General features: G+C 42.3%; 1 protein-coding gene across 3 annotated transcripts; it reads right to left on the reverse strand.

Moving 5' to 3' along the window:
- Positions 1-8978: 8978 nt before the first annotated feature.
- Positions 8979-17267, reverse strand: LOC146573492 (uncharacterized). 3 transcript variants are annotated; one of them, XR_014892852.1, is made up of 3 exons: positions 16218-16899; positions 16002-16129; positions 8979-11761 (listed from the first exon to the last, which is right to left on the reverse strand). XR_014892852.1 is itself a non-coding variant. In XM_085278393.1 (2 exons), exon 2 carries the CDS (start codon positions 13769-13771, stop codon positions 12611-12613), a length of 1161 nt encoding a protein of 386 aa, XP_085134519.1. In that variant the 5' UTR covers positions 13772-16129; positions 16913-17267; the 3' UTR covers positions 11798-12610. The 3 variants fall into 3 exon arrangements, 2 of the variants coding, with proteins under 2 accessions (XP_085134519.1, XP_085134518.1); XM_085278393.1 differs by lacking the exons at positions 8979-11761; positions 16218-16899 and adding an exon at positions 16913-17267 and having other exon boundaries at positions 11798-16129; XM_085278392.1 differs by lacking the exon at positions 8979-11761 and having other exon boundaries at positions 11798-16129; positions 16218-16902.
- Positions 17268-19406: the final 2139 nt, after the last annotated feature.

The raw sequence follows: 19406 nt of genomic DNA on the forward strand, positions 1-19406 counted from the left end.
ATTTTGATGCATATGCTGTTATTTTGCAAATTTGCACTATAATATTTATTTTCGTTTTTCCTGCAGTATATAAAAATTGGTGTATTTCAAAAATAAAACTATGAAGACACTCAAAATAAATTTCCTGTGGTGGGAAACTAGTTTGTGTAACTTTTTTGTATTTACAGTTTTGAGGGATAAGCCTCTTAAATTTCTCTAACTAGAAATATATGTTAAAAAAACAAAAACGATTTTCAATTTTTTTGTAGTTTATTGCACTTTTTTGCAATTTATGTAATTACTATGCACCTAATGCAGACATATTATTAAAGTTTGGGCTACTTATTATGTGTTTATGTGTACTGTACATTTTTTCAACCCATTTTAATGAATGTTTAATATTTAAAATTTTTCAGAATTACAAGCTTCACCTCCTGCTAAAAGGTCTACACCAGCAGCTGGACCATCCTCTGCTGACAGTGTCGATGCTGGACCAGTCCCAGACCCAGAGGCTCTAAACGAGGAATTTATTCTTCATTTAGAGCCTGTACCAACATCTTCCCTCTGTCAGCCTCCTGCATCCTCCTCTTCATCTCTGCTTCCTCCTGCATCCTCCTCTCCATCTTTGCTTCCTCCTCTTCGTCTGTGCTTCCTCCTGCATCTTTCTCTCTGTCTGTGCTTCCTCCTCTTCGTCTGTGCTTCCTCTTTCATCCTCCTCTCCGTCTGTGCTTCCTCTTGCATCTTCCTCTCTGTCTCTGCTTCCTCCTGCATCCTCCTCTTCATCTCTGCTTCCTCCTGCATCTTTCTCTCTGTCTCTGCTTCCTCCTGCATCCTCCTCTTCGTCTCTGCTTCCTCTTGCATCCTCCTCTTCATCTCTGCTTCCTCCTGCATCCTCCTCTCCATCTCTGCTTCCTCCTCTTCGTCTGTGCTTCCTCTGCATCTTCCTCTCTGTCTCTGCTTCCTCCTGCATCCTCCTCTTCATCTCTGCTTCCTCTTGCATCCTCCTCTTCATCTCTGCTTCCTCCTGCATCCTCCTCTCCGTCTCTGCTTCCTCCTGCATCCTTCTCTCCGTCTCTGCTTCCTCTTGCATCCTCCTCTTCATCTCTGCTTCCTCCTGCATCCTCCTCTTCATCTCTGCTTCCTCCTGCATATTCCTCTCTGTCTCTGCTTCCTCCTGCATCCTCCTCTTCATCTCTGCTTCCTCCTGCATCCTCCTCTTCATCTCCACATCCTGCATCTCCCTCAATTTCTACTGTGTACACCTCGGATGTCCCAAACAAAAAAAGGACAAGGAAAGGTTAGACGTTATGGTATTGTAAATGTACGAAACACATGACATGTTCGTTAAGTTTGTTAAGATCTCTTTTTCTTAATTTTTGCATTTTTTTTCCAGTTTTACAGAACTCATGTAAATATTTCATTTGTTATTTTTCAGAATGCCGAAAACACCGTACACAGAAGATTTTCAAATATGAAGAGATAGTAGACAGGAGAGTTGTAAATGTAAGTAATTTAGCCTGCTGTTGTGCAGATTTGTTTGTGTCTTTGGACTTCCTGGATTTGAACTGTGCCTGACTGAATATCCATAAGCTTTTGTATTTGATGAATCTACACTAATTCAGCCACTGAGTCAGGATTTCACTCCAAATAGGACATTAAATAAGAACAGACCACCTGATACGACCTAGTCGTGCTGCCTTCCTGATGTTTACGTTCTTTAAAGTCCTCCTGACATCATGCTCAGAAGGAGTGATTGATGTGGAGGTGCTCCTTCCCATTCAGTAACATCTGCTTCAGTTAGTTTTGCTTGTGAGCCACAATGTAAGCAGTGTTGCTTTGCTAACATGCACTCGATGCTGGCAGTACACGCATTGTAGTGGTTCTTATGTTTTTATTGAGCCATTCAATAGTACACAAATGTTTATAAGCTCCTTTTTGTATGCAACTTGCATGTCTTTCTTAATTAATTGTTTGTTTATATCATGTTTTTCAGGAAAAAGAAGAAGTTAAAGTCAAGTGGAAGCCTTGCTCAACATGGTATGTAGTAACAACTTTGTTGGACAGGAACAGACATTCATATTGTTGATAAATAGTTATCACCTCAATTTGAATTCATGTATTTGGACTAAAGTAAATTGAGAGCTTTTAGCTATCGAGCTCCTCTTCTGTGAGGAGCTTGATAGCTGTCCACCTCCAAAGTCCATTATGAGATTTGGAGGTGGACATGGTCAACACTTTTAAGAGTAGGCATAAGACTTTACTTCTTTATAGAGCTTATAGTTAGGGCTGGTTCAGCTCAGCCCTTAGTTATGCTGTAATGGGACCAGACTGCTGGGGGTTAGTGTCCCCCCCCCCTCTCTCTGTCTGTCTCTTTCAGGGTTATGCAGGCTCAGTATTGGTTGAAGATGCAGTCGCGTCTCGTTTTACTGAAAACTCTCCCCCTCTCCCTCACCATCTGTAAACATACATGTCTCAGTAATGCAGTTCATGCATGTTACTAACTAAACTTCTTCCCTGGAGTTTCTGTGCTCTCTCATCCAGCAGGTTCCGATGGATCGTGGCTGCTGCTGTGGTCCTGCTTGACATCTACTACATATATTATTACTGTCTGACTTGATTTGATTCATTTATATTACAATGAAGGTGTATAAAGCATGACATGAATATAGAAGATATTTCATCCTAAAAAATTGTCATATGTCACAACCTAAATTGTCCTATTTTGTGTGTGGTTGTTCTTTGTTATGTTTTTCTCCTGACAGTGGCAAAGTGTGGGATGACACATGGGAACCTGCACAGTTTTACACACAGTAAACCAGGCACCACAGGTCGCAGAGATCGCACAGTTCACAGCTTGTAGTTCAGCATAAAAGTTCAAAATAAAATATTTACTATACATTTCAACCAGTGTCAGTCTCTGTTTCACTCTCTAATTGTGGCTTAAGTACCTAACACATTCATGAATCTGATCCATCAATAATATCTTCCCTGCACTCGACATCTCATAGTTTTACATATCAGCCAACATTATTGTCTACATCCTCATAAATATAGAAGTGACTTGCTTATTATAACATATTACAAGGTAAAGTAATACTGCACTGCACGTAAGGTAAGTAACACCTACTGTGTATGGGAGCCTAAAGCAAAGTTAACTGCACCAGTACCAGCTTCAGAACATATTGTATATTATATGTTTCTACCTTTTTGTAATATGTCATGTTTAGATGCAGTGACAATTGCACATTTGGAGTTGTGGTCATATGTGGTTTTTATATACAGGGTATTAGAAAAAAATTGACATTTTTTGCTATTTTTCTTGTTTGTTTGCACATTATTATTGTGTACATATTACATATGTAACATTATTGTTAATATTATTATTAGATATCAAAGATACAATTTGATTAAGGGTTTTCCTGTCATAATTTCAATAAAAATGCAATTACACACGTAAACAATAGGATCAAAATAAACTTTTAAAAAGTCTGTTGATCAAATGCTGATTTTCAAAACATTCTAGAGGAAAACAGAGATGAAATAATCTGAACAGTAACAGTGATCGTGGATGATGATGGAGGCTTCAATGGATTATTCTGTTTCAATCAATAGGTTCGTATCTATGACAATAATTTGATAAGTTTAACAGGTTGGTTTAGGCCTGGCAATACAGCAAATATTCACAAACTTTTGTTTTTGAAGAATGTTTATCTTTTTTGGGATGAAGCTATCTGGCAAAATGATACAACCCCTTTAACCTCATCTTTATGTCTATGATACTGGATTTTGGTTTGATGCATATGCAGGTTACAGCTGGGGAATGGCAGTATGTTGTGGATTGATTTGGCATGTTCAACCACTGTTACACCAAACTCTCTCACTTATAACATGATAAAGGCCTCTTACTCAGTGTCATGGATTTTCTATACTTTTGGGGACACAGGGCCAAAGTCTGAGGCAATAAGTCAGATCAAAGAAGGCAATGATTGTAAAATGGGACTTTACTTATGTCATCATATATATCCAGGAATATGTGCCTGAGGATAGTTGTCATGAAATCAATATTAAATCAAAGTATTCCTTAATTACCACAGCTGACACGAGTTCTCCATAGCTGCCTGCTGTCTCAGGATCTGTCTCCAAAAAGGACCAGGGAGCGCTAACATGTTATGTTCAAAACTGATGAAGAAAATGCACATTAAACATAGTATAAACTTACTGAGTGAAGTAATGTCAAGAGGATTCCTTTAGCTCCTATTGGGTTGGTTCCTTGATCAATGCAATACAGAATCATTAATTTGGTTTTATGTAATGTTCTTAAAACATGTCAAAATGAGGCTCACTAGTCTGTGTGGCCTCCACATGCCTGTATGACCTCCCTACAACACCTGGACATGCTCCTGATGAAGTGGCAGATGCTCTCCTGATGGATCTCCTCCCAGACTCCAGGACTAAAGCATCTGCCCACTCCTGGACATTTTGTGGTGCAGTTGGTGGATGGAGCGAGACATGATGTCCCAGATGTCCTCAATTGGATTCAGGTCTGGGGAATGGGCGGGCCAGTCCACAGCATCATTGCCTTCATCTTGCAGGAACTGCTGACACACTCCAGCCACATGAGGTCTAGGATTGTCTTGCATTAGGAGGAACCCGGGGCCAACCGCACCAGCATATGGTCTCACAAGGGGTCTGAGGATCTCATCTCAGTACCTAATGGCAGTCAGGCTACCTCTGCCGAACACATGGAGGGCTGTGCAGCTCCCCAAAGAAATGCCACCCCACACCAAAACTGACCCACTGCCAAACTCATGCTGGAGGATGTTGCAGGCAGCAGAAGGTTCTCCACGGCGTCCCCAGACTCTGTCACAAGTGCTCAGTGTGAACCTGCTTTCATCTGTGAGGAGCACAGGGCGCCAGTGGCAAAGTTGCCAATCTTTGTGTTGTCTGGCAAATGCCAAACATCCGGCACGGTGTTGGGCTGTAAGCACAACCCCACCTGTGGACGTCGGGCCCTCATACCACCCTCATGGAGTCGGTTTCTGACCGTTTGAGCAGACGTGCACATTTGTAGCCTGCTGGAGGTCATTTTGCACAGCTCTGGCCTTTCTTTCCTACCCCACAGTACCTTCCCTTACCATTTGTTTCCTACTCTTTTACTTCTTCTTTGATGACGGTTGTCTTTCTAGATAAGCAATTTCATTTGCTCTGGGGCGAGTCACTGGCTCGGGTGCATTCTGGGACTGTCACTTCACCAGTGTGCTGGCATGCTTCTTAACAAACACACCACTACAGCAAACATCTCAATTGTACTTGTTGATTTCTTCGACAAAACACTGAACAAAAAATGTACTTGTGAGTGTGCTGCCTGGTGCTTTTAAATTTTGTGATCATTTGAGCAGCCCAGAAAGCATCCCATAAATTAAATTATGTTATCGTATCTGAACATGTACACTAGTCATTAAATTAGATGGGAAATAATGATTCAGGGTAAACAACTGCACCAAGGAAATTCCATTTTTCTTCTCAAAATGTAAAATGTCTGTTGAAAAATCACATTAAACAGAGATGTGATTAACTTTTTATTTTACCAAACATAACATCAATGATGACACAATCAGTCTTCAGCAGAAGTGCTCAAATCACTCTCAGTGGCATCGTCTGGAATGTCCTCCTCCGAGTCCATTTCCAGGAGTGGTTGGTGGCTGAGGATTCTCTTGTACACGTCCTTTACTTTGAGCATTTCAGCTTTCAGTTCACTTTGTTTTCTAAAACCAGGCTACAGAGTCCCTTCTGTGCATCCTCTGACATGCCAACAAAGGAGGCTGTAAAAAGAACAAAACAAATAAATATGAGAAAAGTTAAAAAACAAACAAACAAACAAAAAAAAAACCTCACCTCATAAACACAAGGAATTAGGATGCTGTAATTAAACATTTTTTTAAAAGGGAGAAGGCAGTGTTAGCTAGCAATCTAGATATAGGTAAAAGATCCAGTAAGACTTTAGCATCTGCTCTTATTTTCAATCGATTCATCAAAAAATTAATAAATAAATAAAGTGCTTACAGTCTGAGGAGATTGTTCCCAACACCACAGATGGCATTCGCAACACTGTCCAGTGATGCCGCATCTCCCTGCAAAGGATCATCTCCTCCTCTCTCAGGCGCCTCACAGCCATCACCTTCTCAAAGACTTTTCTCTTTGTCCGGAGGTCAGCAGCAGCTACAGTTTAACAACATCAGATGGGAAAACATAGTAGCATATTATGATTCAAGAACAAAACATTCAACTACTGCTCAGATACTGGGAGTTTGTTTAAAAAGGATATTTATATATCAAGAGCTTACGTTCACTTGTGCTCTGCCAGGGCCAAATATCGGTCTGCATGAGGGCATCACTGGATACGTGTATGTGTATATGGTTATGGCATTAACGTCATTTTAACAAGATTAACGCTAACAGCACTAATATATATATATATATGTGTATCTTACATGATTTGTGTGTCTCTGGATGTATTTCACAAACTCAGCAACTTCCTCATCTTTTTCAATGAAGACACCTTCAAAGTCCCCCTGCTCTGAAGTGCTGAACGAACACAGTGACAGTTGTTTGAAAAGAAACATTAAAATACATTTTTCTACAAATCCATATTTGACTTATGTACACAATGCATAACGTACCTTGCATTTGACTGAAAGCGATAAAGCTTGCGGTTTCCATCAACTGAGACGGCAAGCATGTCTGGAGTGCAGGCAGGGCAGCTAAAGCATGGCTCCTTGCACATCCTGTCCACCTCAAACTTTACAGCACTCCACTCCACTCCAATAAATATACAATAACAGCACCCACTCATACTCATACAAAGCAAGAAATGCATAAGACTTAAAAACCGTACCTATTGGCTTGTGAAACTCTGATGAAGGCTGCAAAAACCCTCCTGTTACTGCCTCTCTGTTGTGCAGGACAAAGCGTGTGTGAACTGCAATATCACAGTCAGCACAAAGGAATGGAAGAGGCAGGCAGTCCAGACACCTCACAACTACTTGTTTGCCACACTGACACACACGGTGTGACTGTGGATCCAGAGTAGCTAACATATTGTCTATAAGACAAGGCCTGGCCTCTTTCCACTTTTGCAAGGACACCATATTTCTGATCGCCCAGTGAGTAGCAGCTGACTCAGACGACGTCTCACAAGTCATGGCTGCATCCTCTTCTCCATCCTCCAACAACTGAAGGAGCTCCTGATGAAGCACCATACACTAACAGAAAAAAAAGAAAGAAAGGAAGAAACTCTTCCACAAAGTGAAAAACACTCTAGGCAGTATGTTTCTTAGGACTGCACAAAAGCCCTGCATAACTCAACTATAACAACAAATATAAAAGTAAACAGAAATCACAATAAATACAAGAAGGTAAAGTACCTTTTGTTGGGTTGACACTGGCAACATAACTAGGTTCTTCACGTGGACATTGATGCTGCTCTCTGGACACTGGAGGGGGAAAAAAATTGAAGAATATTTACTTACTGAAATTCTTTGGTGAAAACAAGTTGTGAGATAAAATCAATGGTTGTGTGAACACTGAGCACGTGGCATGCAACTAGTACTTCGAGTGGTTGATGATCTTTGAGGAATAAAAGCTCCCTGTCTGTCACGTTTTTTCCAGCGCACTGGTCTTGGCTGAGGTTCACTCTGCATCATTCTACGCAATTAACAAGGAAAAAAGGGAACGCCTAAAATACAGTCTATGATTAAAGCAAAGATTATCAAACAGCTTAAGTTAACCAACTTAATGTGACATAAACTTTAAAAAAAAATTTAAAATAATATAACGTTTACTCCGTACAAAATATTAGACAAGCGTGTTCCCTCTTTAACAACTGATTCCACTAAAAATGTTACCTCCATATCTTGAAGGAGTTCGTCAGCAGCCTGAAGCTCAAACTAACAGGAGTGGTGAATGAATCTATAAATGTTTTACGTGTGAAATGAAAATAATAAACCTAACAAAGGATTATGTACGTTAGATCTGCACACTTTCAGATCGTGAATCAGTTTGGAAAACACTGTGTGGTGGCCAAAACATGAAGCGATTTTAATTCAATTCAATTCAATTTGATTTATATAGCGCCAAATCACAACAAAAGTCGCCTCAAGGCGCTTCATAGATACAGAGAAAAACCCAACAATCATATGACCCCCTATGAGCAAGCGACAGTGGGAAGGAAAAACTCCCTTTTAACAGGAAGAAACCTCCGGCAGAACCAGGCTCAGGGAGGGGCGGCCATCTGCTGCGACCGGTTGGGGTGAGAGAAGGAAGACAGGATAAAGACATGCTGTGGAAGAGAGACAGAGGTTAATAACAGATATGATTCAATGCAGAGAGGTCTGTTAATACATAGTGAGTGAGAAAGGTGACTGGAAAGGAAAAACTCAATGCATCATGGGAATCCCCCGGCAGCCTACGTCTATTGCAGCATAACTAAGGGAGGATTCAGGGTCACCTGGTCCAGCCCTAACTATATGCTTTAGCAAAAAGGAAAGTTTTAAGCCTAATCTTAAAAGTAGAGATAGTGTCTGTCTCCCGAATCCAAACTGGAAGCTGGTTCCACAGAAGTGGGGCCTGAAAACTGAAGGCTCTCCCTCCCATTCTACTTTTAAATACTCCAGGAACAACAAGTAGGCCTGCAGAGCGAGAGCAAAGTGCTCTAATAGGGTGATATGGTACTACAAGGTCATTAAGATAAGATGGGGCCTGATTATTTAAGACCTTGTATGTGAGGAGCAGGATTTTGAATTCAATTCTGGACTTAACAGGAAGCCAATGAAGGGAAGCCAAAACAGGAGAAATCTGCTCTCTCTTTCTAGTCCCTGTCAGGACTCTTGCTGCAGCATTTTGGATTAGCTGGAGGCTTTTCAGTGAGTTTTTTGGACATCCTGATAATAATGAATTGCAGTAGTCCAGCCTGGAAGTAATAAATGCATGAACTAGTTTTTCAGCATCACTCTGAGACAGGATATTTCTAATTTTAGAGATGTTGCGCAAATGGAAGAAAGCAGTCTTACATATTTGTTTAATATGTGCGTTGAAGGACATGTCCTGGTCAAAAATGACTCCAAGCTTTTACTGTTGAATTATCAGTGATACTTTCATGTGTTTTTGTTGAGAAATGTTAACGATGTCATTAAAAGAAAGCATTAAATTAGGAAGAAAAACCCGTTCGCGGAGAGGGTCCCCGGTTCTCCAGTTAGATTGTGCTTCACGGTGTCATGTTTCGCCGTGACGGGGTTATTATTATTATTATTTTTTTTTTGCCTGTCCCATTTGGTTCTTTAGCCATCAGAATTGTTGTCTGAAGACCAACAAGGATACCCAATGGATTTACTTTGCCAAATGGATCATCGTGGCATTGCCGTATTGGTCCATTTGGTCGATCTTTGTTTTTATTATTTATTATATTTTATTTTCAGATGTTACAGACGGGACAGACATGAGTGAGGGATAGGAAAGGGAGAAAGAAAGAGGAAGGAAAGGAAAAACAGAAGGGGAGAGGGACAGTGAGAAAGGGGGGGAGAAAAAAAAATAAAAATCTCCTGGATCACCTGTTGAGAGAAAAATAGAAAACAAGCAAAAAAAACCAAAGCAACATACTAAACACAACACCATCGCATTAATCTAGCTAAGTGTAAACAGCAGTAAATACTAAATATTCAATGTTGTTGTGCAGCACGCAGGACAGATGTGCTTCGAAGTAGCGGCCAAGAAAGGTGTAATTTGGGTCTACGAGCAGTGAACACCCGTGTGCATACCTGTGTGGATCAGCGCGCTTGTATTCCAAAGGTTTCTCCATGTAACGATCTGCTAGGGAGTGTGGGGGGGCCACAGCCCCGTCCTCCAGGGTGTGAAGCGGGTATGGAGGAGATCAAAACTCCAGACATCCAGAGGCCCCCAGAACACAAGAGACCATGGAAGACCAACAGAGGGGCAGCCGCGCCAAATGACTCCAAGCTTTTATTGTTGAATTATCAGTGATACTTTCATGTGTTTTTGTTGAGAAATGTTAACGATGTCATTAAAAGAAAGCATTAAATTAGGGAGAAAAACCCGTTCGCGGAGAGGGTCCCCGGTTCTCCAGTTAGATTGTGCTTCACGGTGTCATGTTTCGCCGTGACGGGGTTATTATTGGAGTAAAAGGATGGCTGGAGCCTCTGCTCGAAGCGTCTCCGATCGCCGCGAGCGGGTTCATATTGGAATGAATTGACAACCCACAGCGTCACATAAAAATGTGGAAGGGTACCTTAGGTGTCAGCATGAGAAGTTAAGGGACGTGACAAATCGTCATTATTTTACGCGTCCGGAGTGAGAACGAGCTGTCTCAGCATAAGCTGCTGTAAAGAAGAGAGACGCTTTACACACGTGTGTGGAAAGTGTCCATGTGGATAAATTAAGAATGTGAATGAAGAGAAGCTGTGTAGTTGAATAAAACTCACACATCAGCCTGCTGAGTTCATCCTGCGGCAGTGCATTGAAGGCATCGTCGTTGGGAGCGAAGAAGGTAAACACCTTCTCCTGGTTCAAAAGCTCAGTCATACCTGCTGTCTGGATGGCACTGACCAGCATGCAGAAACAGCATTAAATGATGTCAGCTTCAATAGAAACTACACAACAACACACTAACACCTCTGTTTGCTTTCAGTCCATATGCTACACCTGTGGGAAGCAGAAAGCTTGATGTGGTCTGCAGAGTTCATTACTAAGCAGACAACCACCCACAAACCAGACCTGGGACATGCTTCCTTTAGTTAGTTTGCCAAGTTCACACAACACAATACACAGCAAACTACCACTGACAATAAAAAAAACCCAACTATTTAAAATATTTTAAATGAACTAACTGAAGCAAAATTGACTCCAAAACAACTATAAAACTATAAAAACAGACGATTCTGTCCACGGGTGCAAGAAGAACAACCTCAGGCCTTGAAATTAAAACAGGAGTACCAGAATTAAAAGCCAAACATCTAAAATCTTCAACGTAAAAACCAAAAAAAACAACAGGAAGTATAACTGAAGAAATCGACTTTCTCCCTGGAAGGGCAGGAAAAGTCTCCTGTATCGGTTACCTGTGTCCTCTGGGCTTTGCTGCATGTATTTAGTGATTTCATGCGAACACGAGGATCAATTATTGTCCTGTGAAGGTCTCTGTAGCTTACAAAGAAAAATGAATTAAAGAGACACACACACACACACACACAGAGGCAGCTAGACGAGGTAAAAACACTCCTGACTTCCTCTGTGATTTGTGGACAGCTGCAGTGAAGAGCAGCGCTGTGTCTGATCAGACCACCTCAGTCGAGTTCAACACAAGTCCAGATCTGGAGTCGAGTATGAAGACCGAATGTATGAATCTCTACATGGCACCTCTCAGCGGTGCCTTGTAGAGATTTCTCAGTGGGGCTATTTTCCTGCTTTTTGATTGGACTGAACATGCTGAATGTTCACAAACTGTTTGTTTAGTCTGCTGCACAAATATCAGTAGCAGCTTCCACCCTAATAAAGACATGCAGAGACTCTGCTCTGATTCCAGTCATCTACAAACATGGGGCAAAGCAAGTTGTGGCTTATAGCAGAGCTTAGCATGAAGAAGGAAATGTGATCAGACCTGTTTGTGTTTCTGTGTCCAGGTGACCCTCAGCAGCTGTCAGGTATGCTCAAGTATCACCTGGGTGAGAGCATGCTGTTGAGCGGTGGCGTCTCTTCTCACACCAGATTCCAAACTCTGCAGGGGGAGAAGCAAGATGATCAGCCGGAGGCAGTAATGCTGCCAAGTGGGGGGACGAGAAGAAGAAAAGCAGAGGTTCTCTAGAGAGGGTCAAAGGTCATGTGTTAAATCCTCTGCTGCATTGCCATGAGAGGATCTGAAAGTGATTTTCTGGTGTCATTCATGTCTGGAGAAAAAGAAATGTGTGTGAAAACTTTTTAAATTGTTCCTTTTTTTGTTTAATCAAACCAATGTTGGTGTGTGTGTGTGTGTGTGTGTGTGTGTGTGTGTGTGTGTGAACAGGTCACATGACAGCACAGCATTTTCTACCCACAGTTTGAACTGAGTAAGAAATAACAAATGTATTTATTCAACTTATAGACAATAAAAAAACAGAAATCAGTGTAAAATTTAATAACTTTTATTGATGTTAACTTTTTTAAAAGTTATTAAAAAGAAAACCCCAACAGAAAAACCCCTCTGAGCAAGCACTTGGCGACAGTGGGGAAGAAAAACTCCCTTTTAAGAGGAAGAAACTTCCGGCAGAACCAGGCTCAGTGAGGGGACAGCCATCTGCCGCGACCGTTCCAAGGGGTTATCACAATTTTTTCTACAGTGCATCAGGGGCGATCGTGGCTCAAGACACTTCACCCTACGCCTACTGGTGGTGGTCAGAGGGCCCGGCGGCGCCAGTGTCCGGCAGCCTCGCCTCTGTCAGTGCGCCCCAGGGCGGCTGTGGCTACAACGTAGCTTGCCATCACCAGTGTGTGAATGTGTGTGTGAATGGGTGGATGACTGGACGCGTGAAGCGCTTTGGGGTCCTTATGGACTAGGAAAGCTCTACACAAATACAGGCCATTTACCATTTTACAGTGCATCAACCTTGTTTTGTCTCCTGGTGAAACAAAACAGTCGGCCTATAGATGAGAAAAACCGACGTATGCAACTTGGCTTCTTCGAGAGTTTGGCTGCCTCTTCTGTGAAAATTTTAACAATCGTATTGTCGACTGTTGGTTCATTTAATTCCATGTTTCGCAGAACTACTTCTGCCTCTTGCCACTGTTTACACAGGGCTTTGAAAATCACCTTCTCAAAGTTTTTGAACTTCCTTAAGGGGATTTGATCAATTTCATCCCCGATCTTAGCCCAGATCTTTTTGCTAAGCCTCTTGTAGATGGCTAAAACTCTTTCTGGACTTGTGACTTTACCTGATTTTTTTATAACCCGCTTAACTAGTTCTTCCATACATATTTCCACAAAAAATCTGTATTTTTCTTTGTTTTGAGGCAATTCATCCTTTGCTGCCAAAGGGTGTTTTTTGAATTGATTTTGCATGCTGGCTTCATGTTGAGCAGAGGAATTCTTTGGGGTTACATTATTTTCCAAAGAGGTTCCTGCTTTATCTACAGCCTGCGTGGTGTCACGGTTTTTCTTGTCTATTAGAGTTCTGGGCTCGTCAGTTGTATCAATGATATTTGTGGCAACATTTTCTGCTGTGTTGTTCATGTTGTCTGTTGTTTTCTGTTGTTCAGGAGCTGTCTGTGTCTCCTTTGAGGCCACTGTTGTTGTGCTATTTTCCCTGATGTTGAACAAATCCCTTGTTTTCTGTAGAATCACAGCCTGAATTTGATCTGCCAGCGATGCATTATCCTCTGAGTTTTCAGGTCTTTCCGTGGTATTTTGGACATTAGTGATAAGTGTGGCACCAGCGGAATTTTCTGCTGTGCTGTTCACGTTGACTGTTGCTTTCTGTACAATAACAACTGGCACACAGATTAGATTTTCCATGATGCGGTCAACTGTGTTAGAGGTCTGTGCACGTTCAGGAGCTGTTTCTGTCTCCTTTGAGGCCACTGTTGTTGTGCTATTTTCTGGGATGTTTAACAAATCCATTTCTTTCTGTAGAATCACAGCCTGAATTTGATCTGCCAGCGATGCATAATCCTCTGAGTTGTCAGGTGTTTCCGTGGTATTATGGATATTAGTGATATATGTCATATACAAACACGCCACACACTTCGAGCGCATTCTTTTTTTTTCTCGAAATGGGCGGGGCTTAGAGCAAAGGCTTCAGTGACGTCATACACTTCAAAGGATTTAAGTCTATAAATAGCCCTCTGCAGGAACACCCCGGCCTAGGCAACCGGAGTGCAACACGAAAAAAGTAAAAATAAAGGAAAAAAAAAACACACACAAAAAACCCCCACTAAAGCTCACCACCAAAATCCCGAAACGAAAGTATCGACAAATCTATTTACAACAAACTATTTATTTACAACAAAACACCAAACTATTTACAACACGGGGGAGATCGCGACCATGACACACTGAAACACAGGGTTTAAATACCTAGAGGGAGCAATCAGGAAAATGGACAACAAGAGGGAAACACAGCTGGGGCAACTCAGAACTGACGAGACAGGGAAACGTAAACAAAAAAGACTAAGATAACACAGACTTTCAAAGTAACACAGGAAACACATAACAGTCACGCCAAAAACAACACACTGACAACACCGAAACGTAACAGTTCCCCCCACCCAAAAATCAAACATTTAACACCAAGTGAAAAGTTTGATCCAGACAGACGAAGCCGACGAAGGCTGGAGCGGTACCACGGACCCTCCAGCGAAGGCGGATGAAGGCTGGAGCGGTCCCACGGACCCTCCAGCGACGACAAAGGCTGGGGCGGTCCCACGGACCCTCCCCTCAGCGAAGGCAGACGAAGCTGATGAAGGCTGGAGCGGTCCCACTGACCCTCCAGCAGACGACGAAGGCTGGAGCGGTCCCTCGGACCCTCCAGCGAAGGCGGATGAAGGCTGGAGCGGTCCCACGGACCCTCCAGCGAAGGCGGATGAAGGCTGGAGCGGTCCCACGGACCCTCCAGCGACGACAAAGGCTGGGGCGGTCCCACGGACCCTCCCCTCAGCGAAGGCAGACGAAGCTGATGAAGGCTGGAGCGGTCCCACTGACCCTCCAGCAGACGACGAAGGCTGGAGCGGTCCCTCGGACCCTCCAGCGACGACAAAGGCTGGGGCGGTCCCCAGACCCCCCAGCGAAGGCAATCCCGGACGAGCCCCCATATGTTACACCCCGGCCATGACACACTGAAACACAGGGTTTAAATACCTAGAGGGAGCAATCAGGAAAATGGACAACAAGAGGGAAACACAGCTGGGGCAACTCAGAACTGACGAGACAGGGAAACGTAAACTAAAAAGACTAAGATAACACAGACTTTCAAAGTAACACAGGAAACACATAACAGTCACGCCAAAAACAACACACTGACAACACCGAAACGTAACACGCTAGTTTTAACAAACGGAGAAAACAAATTATCTGCAAATAGATATTAAAACGCAATGGCCAATAAACCATCAACTGTCACCAGCCCAACACAGGAGACACCACCTGAACTGGAATCTAGATTCAATAATCAAAAATGCAAAGTTGATGGCCAGTTGATGGCCAATAAAGCATCAACTGTCACCCACACACCGTCACCAACACAGGACCCAGCTCCTGAACCTGAATCTAGGCCAAACAATCAAAATTGCAAAAACCTGTTTGCATGCTTGTGTGTGTGCTGTATGGGGAGCCCAGATGACTCAGACACAGAAGATTCAAACCAGGGGCAACCTGCTATTTCACAGCAAAGTACGGTTGTGAACATAGTAAACAATTCCTTTGGTGGCACTAATACCATTAATGTCAGGAATGAAAATACTGCCCGGAATATTCAAGTTGATATCTTTAACAATCTGCAGCTAGGGCTCCCTCCGGGTTTAATGTAGTTTGCTTGAATCCTAGAAAACTAACTGGATTTTAAATTGGTTATTTTTACAATTAGAATGGCTCTTTTTAAATTGATCGAGTCACTTATGAGAACCCATTGACCAGTCGAGGCAGATGGCTGTCCCCTCACAGAGCCCGGTTCTGTCGGAGGTTTCTCCCTGTTAAAATGGAGTTTTTCCTTCCCACTGTCGCCTATTGCTTGCTCAGAGGGGTTTGTCTGTTTGGGTTTTCTTTTTTTTTTCCTTTCTTTTTATTTATTTTTACGATTTTTTTTTTACTTTTTTTTTAACTTTATATGGGTTTTCTTTTTTTAAATAACTTTTAAATTAACATCAATAAAAGTTTTCAAATTTTACTCTGTGATTTCTGTTTGTTTTCAGTTTGTGTAGGTTGTGTTATTTGTTATTTAGTTCAAACTGTGGGTAGAAAATGCAGAGAAAATGCTGTGCTGTCATGTGACCTGTTCTGTTGCGCTCTCCTCTCTGATGAGGTCTAGCAGCTCATCATTTCGGTCTCTTTTCCTCTTTCTCCCTGTTGTGGGCGGCTGACTTTCTGGAAACTCTTGGTTACCCATTGCTGCGCTTGGACCTGGAGTGTCCTCAGGGAGAGAGGAAATTAGGACAGGAGACAAATTATACAACACAACAACTCTTTGGAGAATACTGTCTGTACCAACCCGTTCTCATGCTAGCCGGCTAGCGACCCTTCGCTAAAAAACACCCTTTCAGTGAGGCTCCTTTCACCCCCGATCGCTCGCAAACAGTGTTTGTCTTAGCTGGACTTATTTTTCGTTTATATGGGCCGATGATGCTGGTCGATGTGGAAAAAATAACTGAGCTTTTTGGTGGTGGCTAACGCGGAGCTACAACACAGGGCAGCTAGCCACCGGCGAGGCGGCCGCCGATCGACCGGTGGTGGCTAACGCAGAGCTCAATCCCGGATCAGGGAAACCGAAGGCAGGAGAAGCAGGCGGCTGCCGGTCGGAGCGTGAGGTGAACTGAATTTCAGGTAAGAAGTTATGAACTGCACTCTATTTGGGTCAGATATAAACCGAGTTTAGGTGTAGTTTATTTTCGTTGTGCTGACAGTTACAATGACTCATACTGCGTGCTAGCTAGCACGACAGAGTTTCAACGCTACCCGATCCTTACCGGAAACCCGATCGGTACCCCGCATGCGCAAATCTTACGTCACTTCCTCTCTTTGCCAACATTTTTTTTCCAAAATATTAAACTTTATTAACCCTTTACAGCCGATCGGAGCGGGCACGCTCTGTTTTGCGTAACTATTTTTAAATCCCGGTAGCTCTGCAACCAAGTAAGCTAGCGCAATAATTTTTTTTGCATATGAAACTGGAGGAGTTGTACTTACATCTTATGCCATCAGCTTGTCCTAGGTCACAGTTTCCTTCCACATATAGCTTTGCAAAAACTGCATAAAAATCACTTGCAGCAACAAAAACATGATATTCCAGAAACACGCTTCGCCGATCCATCAGCTGTTTGTAACACTTCCTACGTCCATCAGCGCGAACTATCACATGACCGCATGACCTGCCCGAAACCGGAAGTGACGTAATTTTGCGGAAATGTAGTTTTTTACGATCGGGGCCTTATGACCTTGTGTTTTACTTGTTATGTGTTTTAAAAAGTTATGTTTGACTTTATGACTTTCTGTGTCGTTTCTGGGATGCTTAAGACTCATATTGCACTGCTGGAAATAGTTTATTTTGATGCATATGCTGTTATTTTGCAAATTTGCACTATAATATTTATTTTCGTTTTTCCTGCAGTATATAAAAATTGGTGTATTTCAAAAATAAAACTATGAAGACACTCAAAATAAATTTCCTGTGGTGGGAAACTAGTTTGTGTAACTTTTTTGTATTTACAGTTTTGAGGGATAAGCCTCTTAAATTTCTCTAACTAGAAATATATGTTAAAAAAACAAAAACGATTTTCAATTTTTTTGTAGTTTATTGCACTTTTTTGCAATTTATGTAATTACTATGCACCTAATGCAGACATATTATTAAAGTTTGGGCTACTTATTATGTGTTTATGTGTACTGTACATTTTTTCAACCCATTTTAATGAATGTTTAATATTTAAAATTTTTCAGAATTACAAGCTTCACCTCCTGCTAAAAGGTCTACACCAGCAGCTGGACCATCCTCTGCTGACAGTGTCGATGCTGGACCAGTCCCAGACCCAGAGGCTCTAAACGAGGAATTTATTCTTCATTTAGAGCCTGTACCAACATCTTCCCTCTGTCAGCCTCCTGCATCCTCCTCTTCATCTCTGCTTCCTCCTGCATCCTCCTCTCCATCTTTGCTTCCTCCTCTTCGTCTGTGCTTCCTCCTGCATCTTTCTCTCTGTCTGTGCTTCCTCCTCTTCGTCTGTGCTTCCTCTTTCATCCTCCTCTCCGTCTGTGCTTCCTCTTGCATCTTCCTCTCTGTCTCTGCTTCCTCCTGCATCCTCCTCTTCATCTCTGCTTCCTCCTGCATCTTTCTCTCTGTCTCTGCTTCCTCCTGCATCCTCCTCTTCGTCTCTGCTTCCTCTTGCATCCTCCTCTTCATCTCTGCTTCCTCCTGCATCCTCCTCTCCATCTCTGCTTCCTCCTCTTCGTCTGTGCTTCCTCTGCATCTTCCTCTCTGTCTCTGCTTCCTCCTGCATCCTCCTCTTCATCTCTGCTTCCTCTTGCATCCTCCTCTTCATCTCTGCTTCCTCCTGCATCCTCCTCTCCGTCTCTGCTTCCTCCTGCATCCTTCTCTCCGTCTCTGCTTCCTCTTGCATCCTCCTCTTCATCTCTGCTTCCTCCTGCATCCTCCTCTTCATCTCTGCTTCCTCCTGCATATTCCTCTCTGTCTCTGCTTCCTCCTGCATCCTCCTCTTCATCTCTGCTTCCTCCTGCATCCTCCTCTTCATCTCCACATCCTGCATCTCCCTCAATTTCTACTGTGTACACCTCGGATGTCCCAAACAAAAAAAGGACAAGGAAAGGTTAGACGTTATGGTATTGTAAATGTACGAAACACATGACATGTTCGTTAAGTTTGTTAAGATCTCTTTTTCTTAATTTTTGCATTTTTTTTCCAGTTTTACAGAACTCATGTAAATATTTCATTTGTTATTTTTCAGAATGCCGAAAACACCGTACACAGAAGATTTTCAAATATGAAGAGATAGTAGACAGGAGAGTTGTAAATGTAAGTAATTTAGCCTGCTGTTGTGCAGATTTGTTTGTGTCTTTGGACTTCCTGGATTTGAACTGTGCCTGACTGAATATCCATAAGCTTTTGTATTTGATGAATCTACACTAATTCAGCCACTGAGTCAGGATTTCACTCCAAATAGGACATTAAATAAGAACAGACCACCTGATACGACCTAGTCGTGCTGCCTTCCTGATGTTTACGTTCTTTAAAGTCCTCCTGACATCATGCTCAGAAGGAGTGATTGATGTGGAGGTGCTCCTTCCCATTCAGTAACATCTGCTTCAGTTAGTTTTGCTTGTGAGCCACAATGTAAGCAGTGTTGCTTTGCTAACATGCACTCGATGCTGGCAGTACACGCATTGTAGTGGTTCTTATGTTTTTATTGAGCCATTCAATAGTACACAAATGTTTATAAGCTCCTTTTTGTATGCAACTTGCATGTCTTTCTTAATTAATTGTTTGTTTATATCATGTTTTTCAGGAAAAAGAAGAAGTTAAAGTCAAGTGGAAGCCTTGCTCAACATGGTATGTAGTAACAACTTTGTTGGACAGGAACAGACATTCATATTGTTGATAAATAGTTATCACCTCAATTTGAATTCATGTATTTGGACTAAAGTAAATTGAGAGCTTTTAGCTATCGAGCTC

This window comes from Mchenga conophoros, linkage group LG6 (assembly GCF_057382185.1).
Source record: "Mchenga conophoros isolate Kocher_MC1m ecotype Shallow Benthic linkage group LG6, M_conophoros_male_GT1.1, whole genome shotgun sequence".
Classification (NCBI taxonomy): Eukaryota; Metazoa; Chordata; class Actinopteri; order Cichliformes; family Cichlidae; genus Mchenga; species Mchenga conophoros.

Bases quoted from the DNA above. Each gene is read 5' to 3' on its own strand.
- LOC146573492 (XM_085278393.1), bottom strand. From the start codon at position 13,771: ATGCGCTCGAAGTGTGTGGCGTGTTTGTATATGACATATATCACTAAT.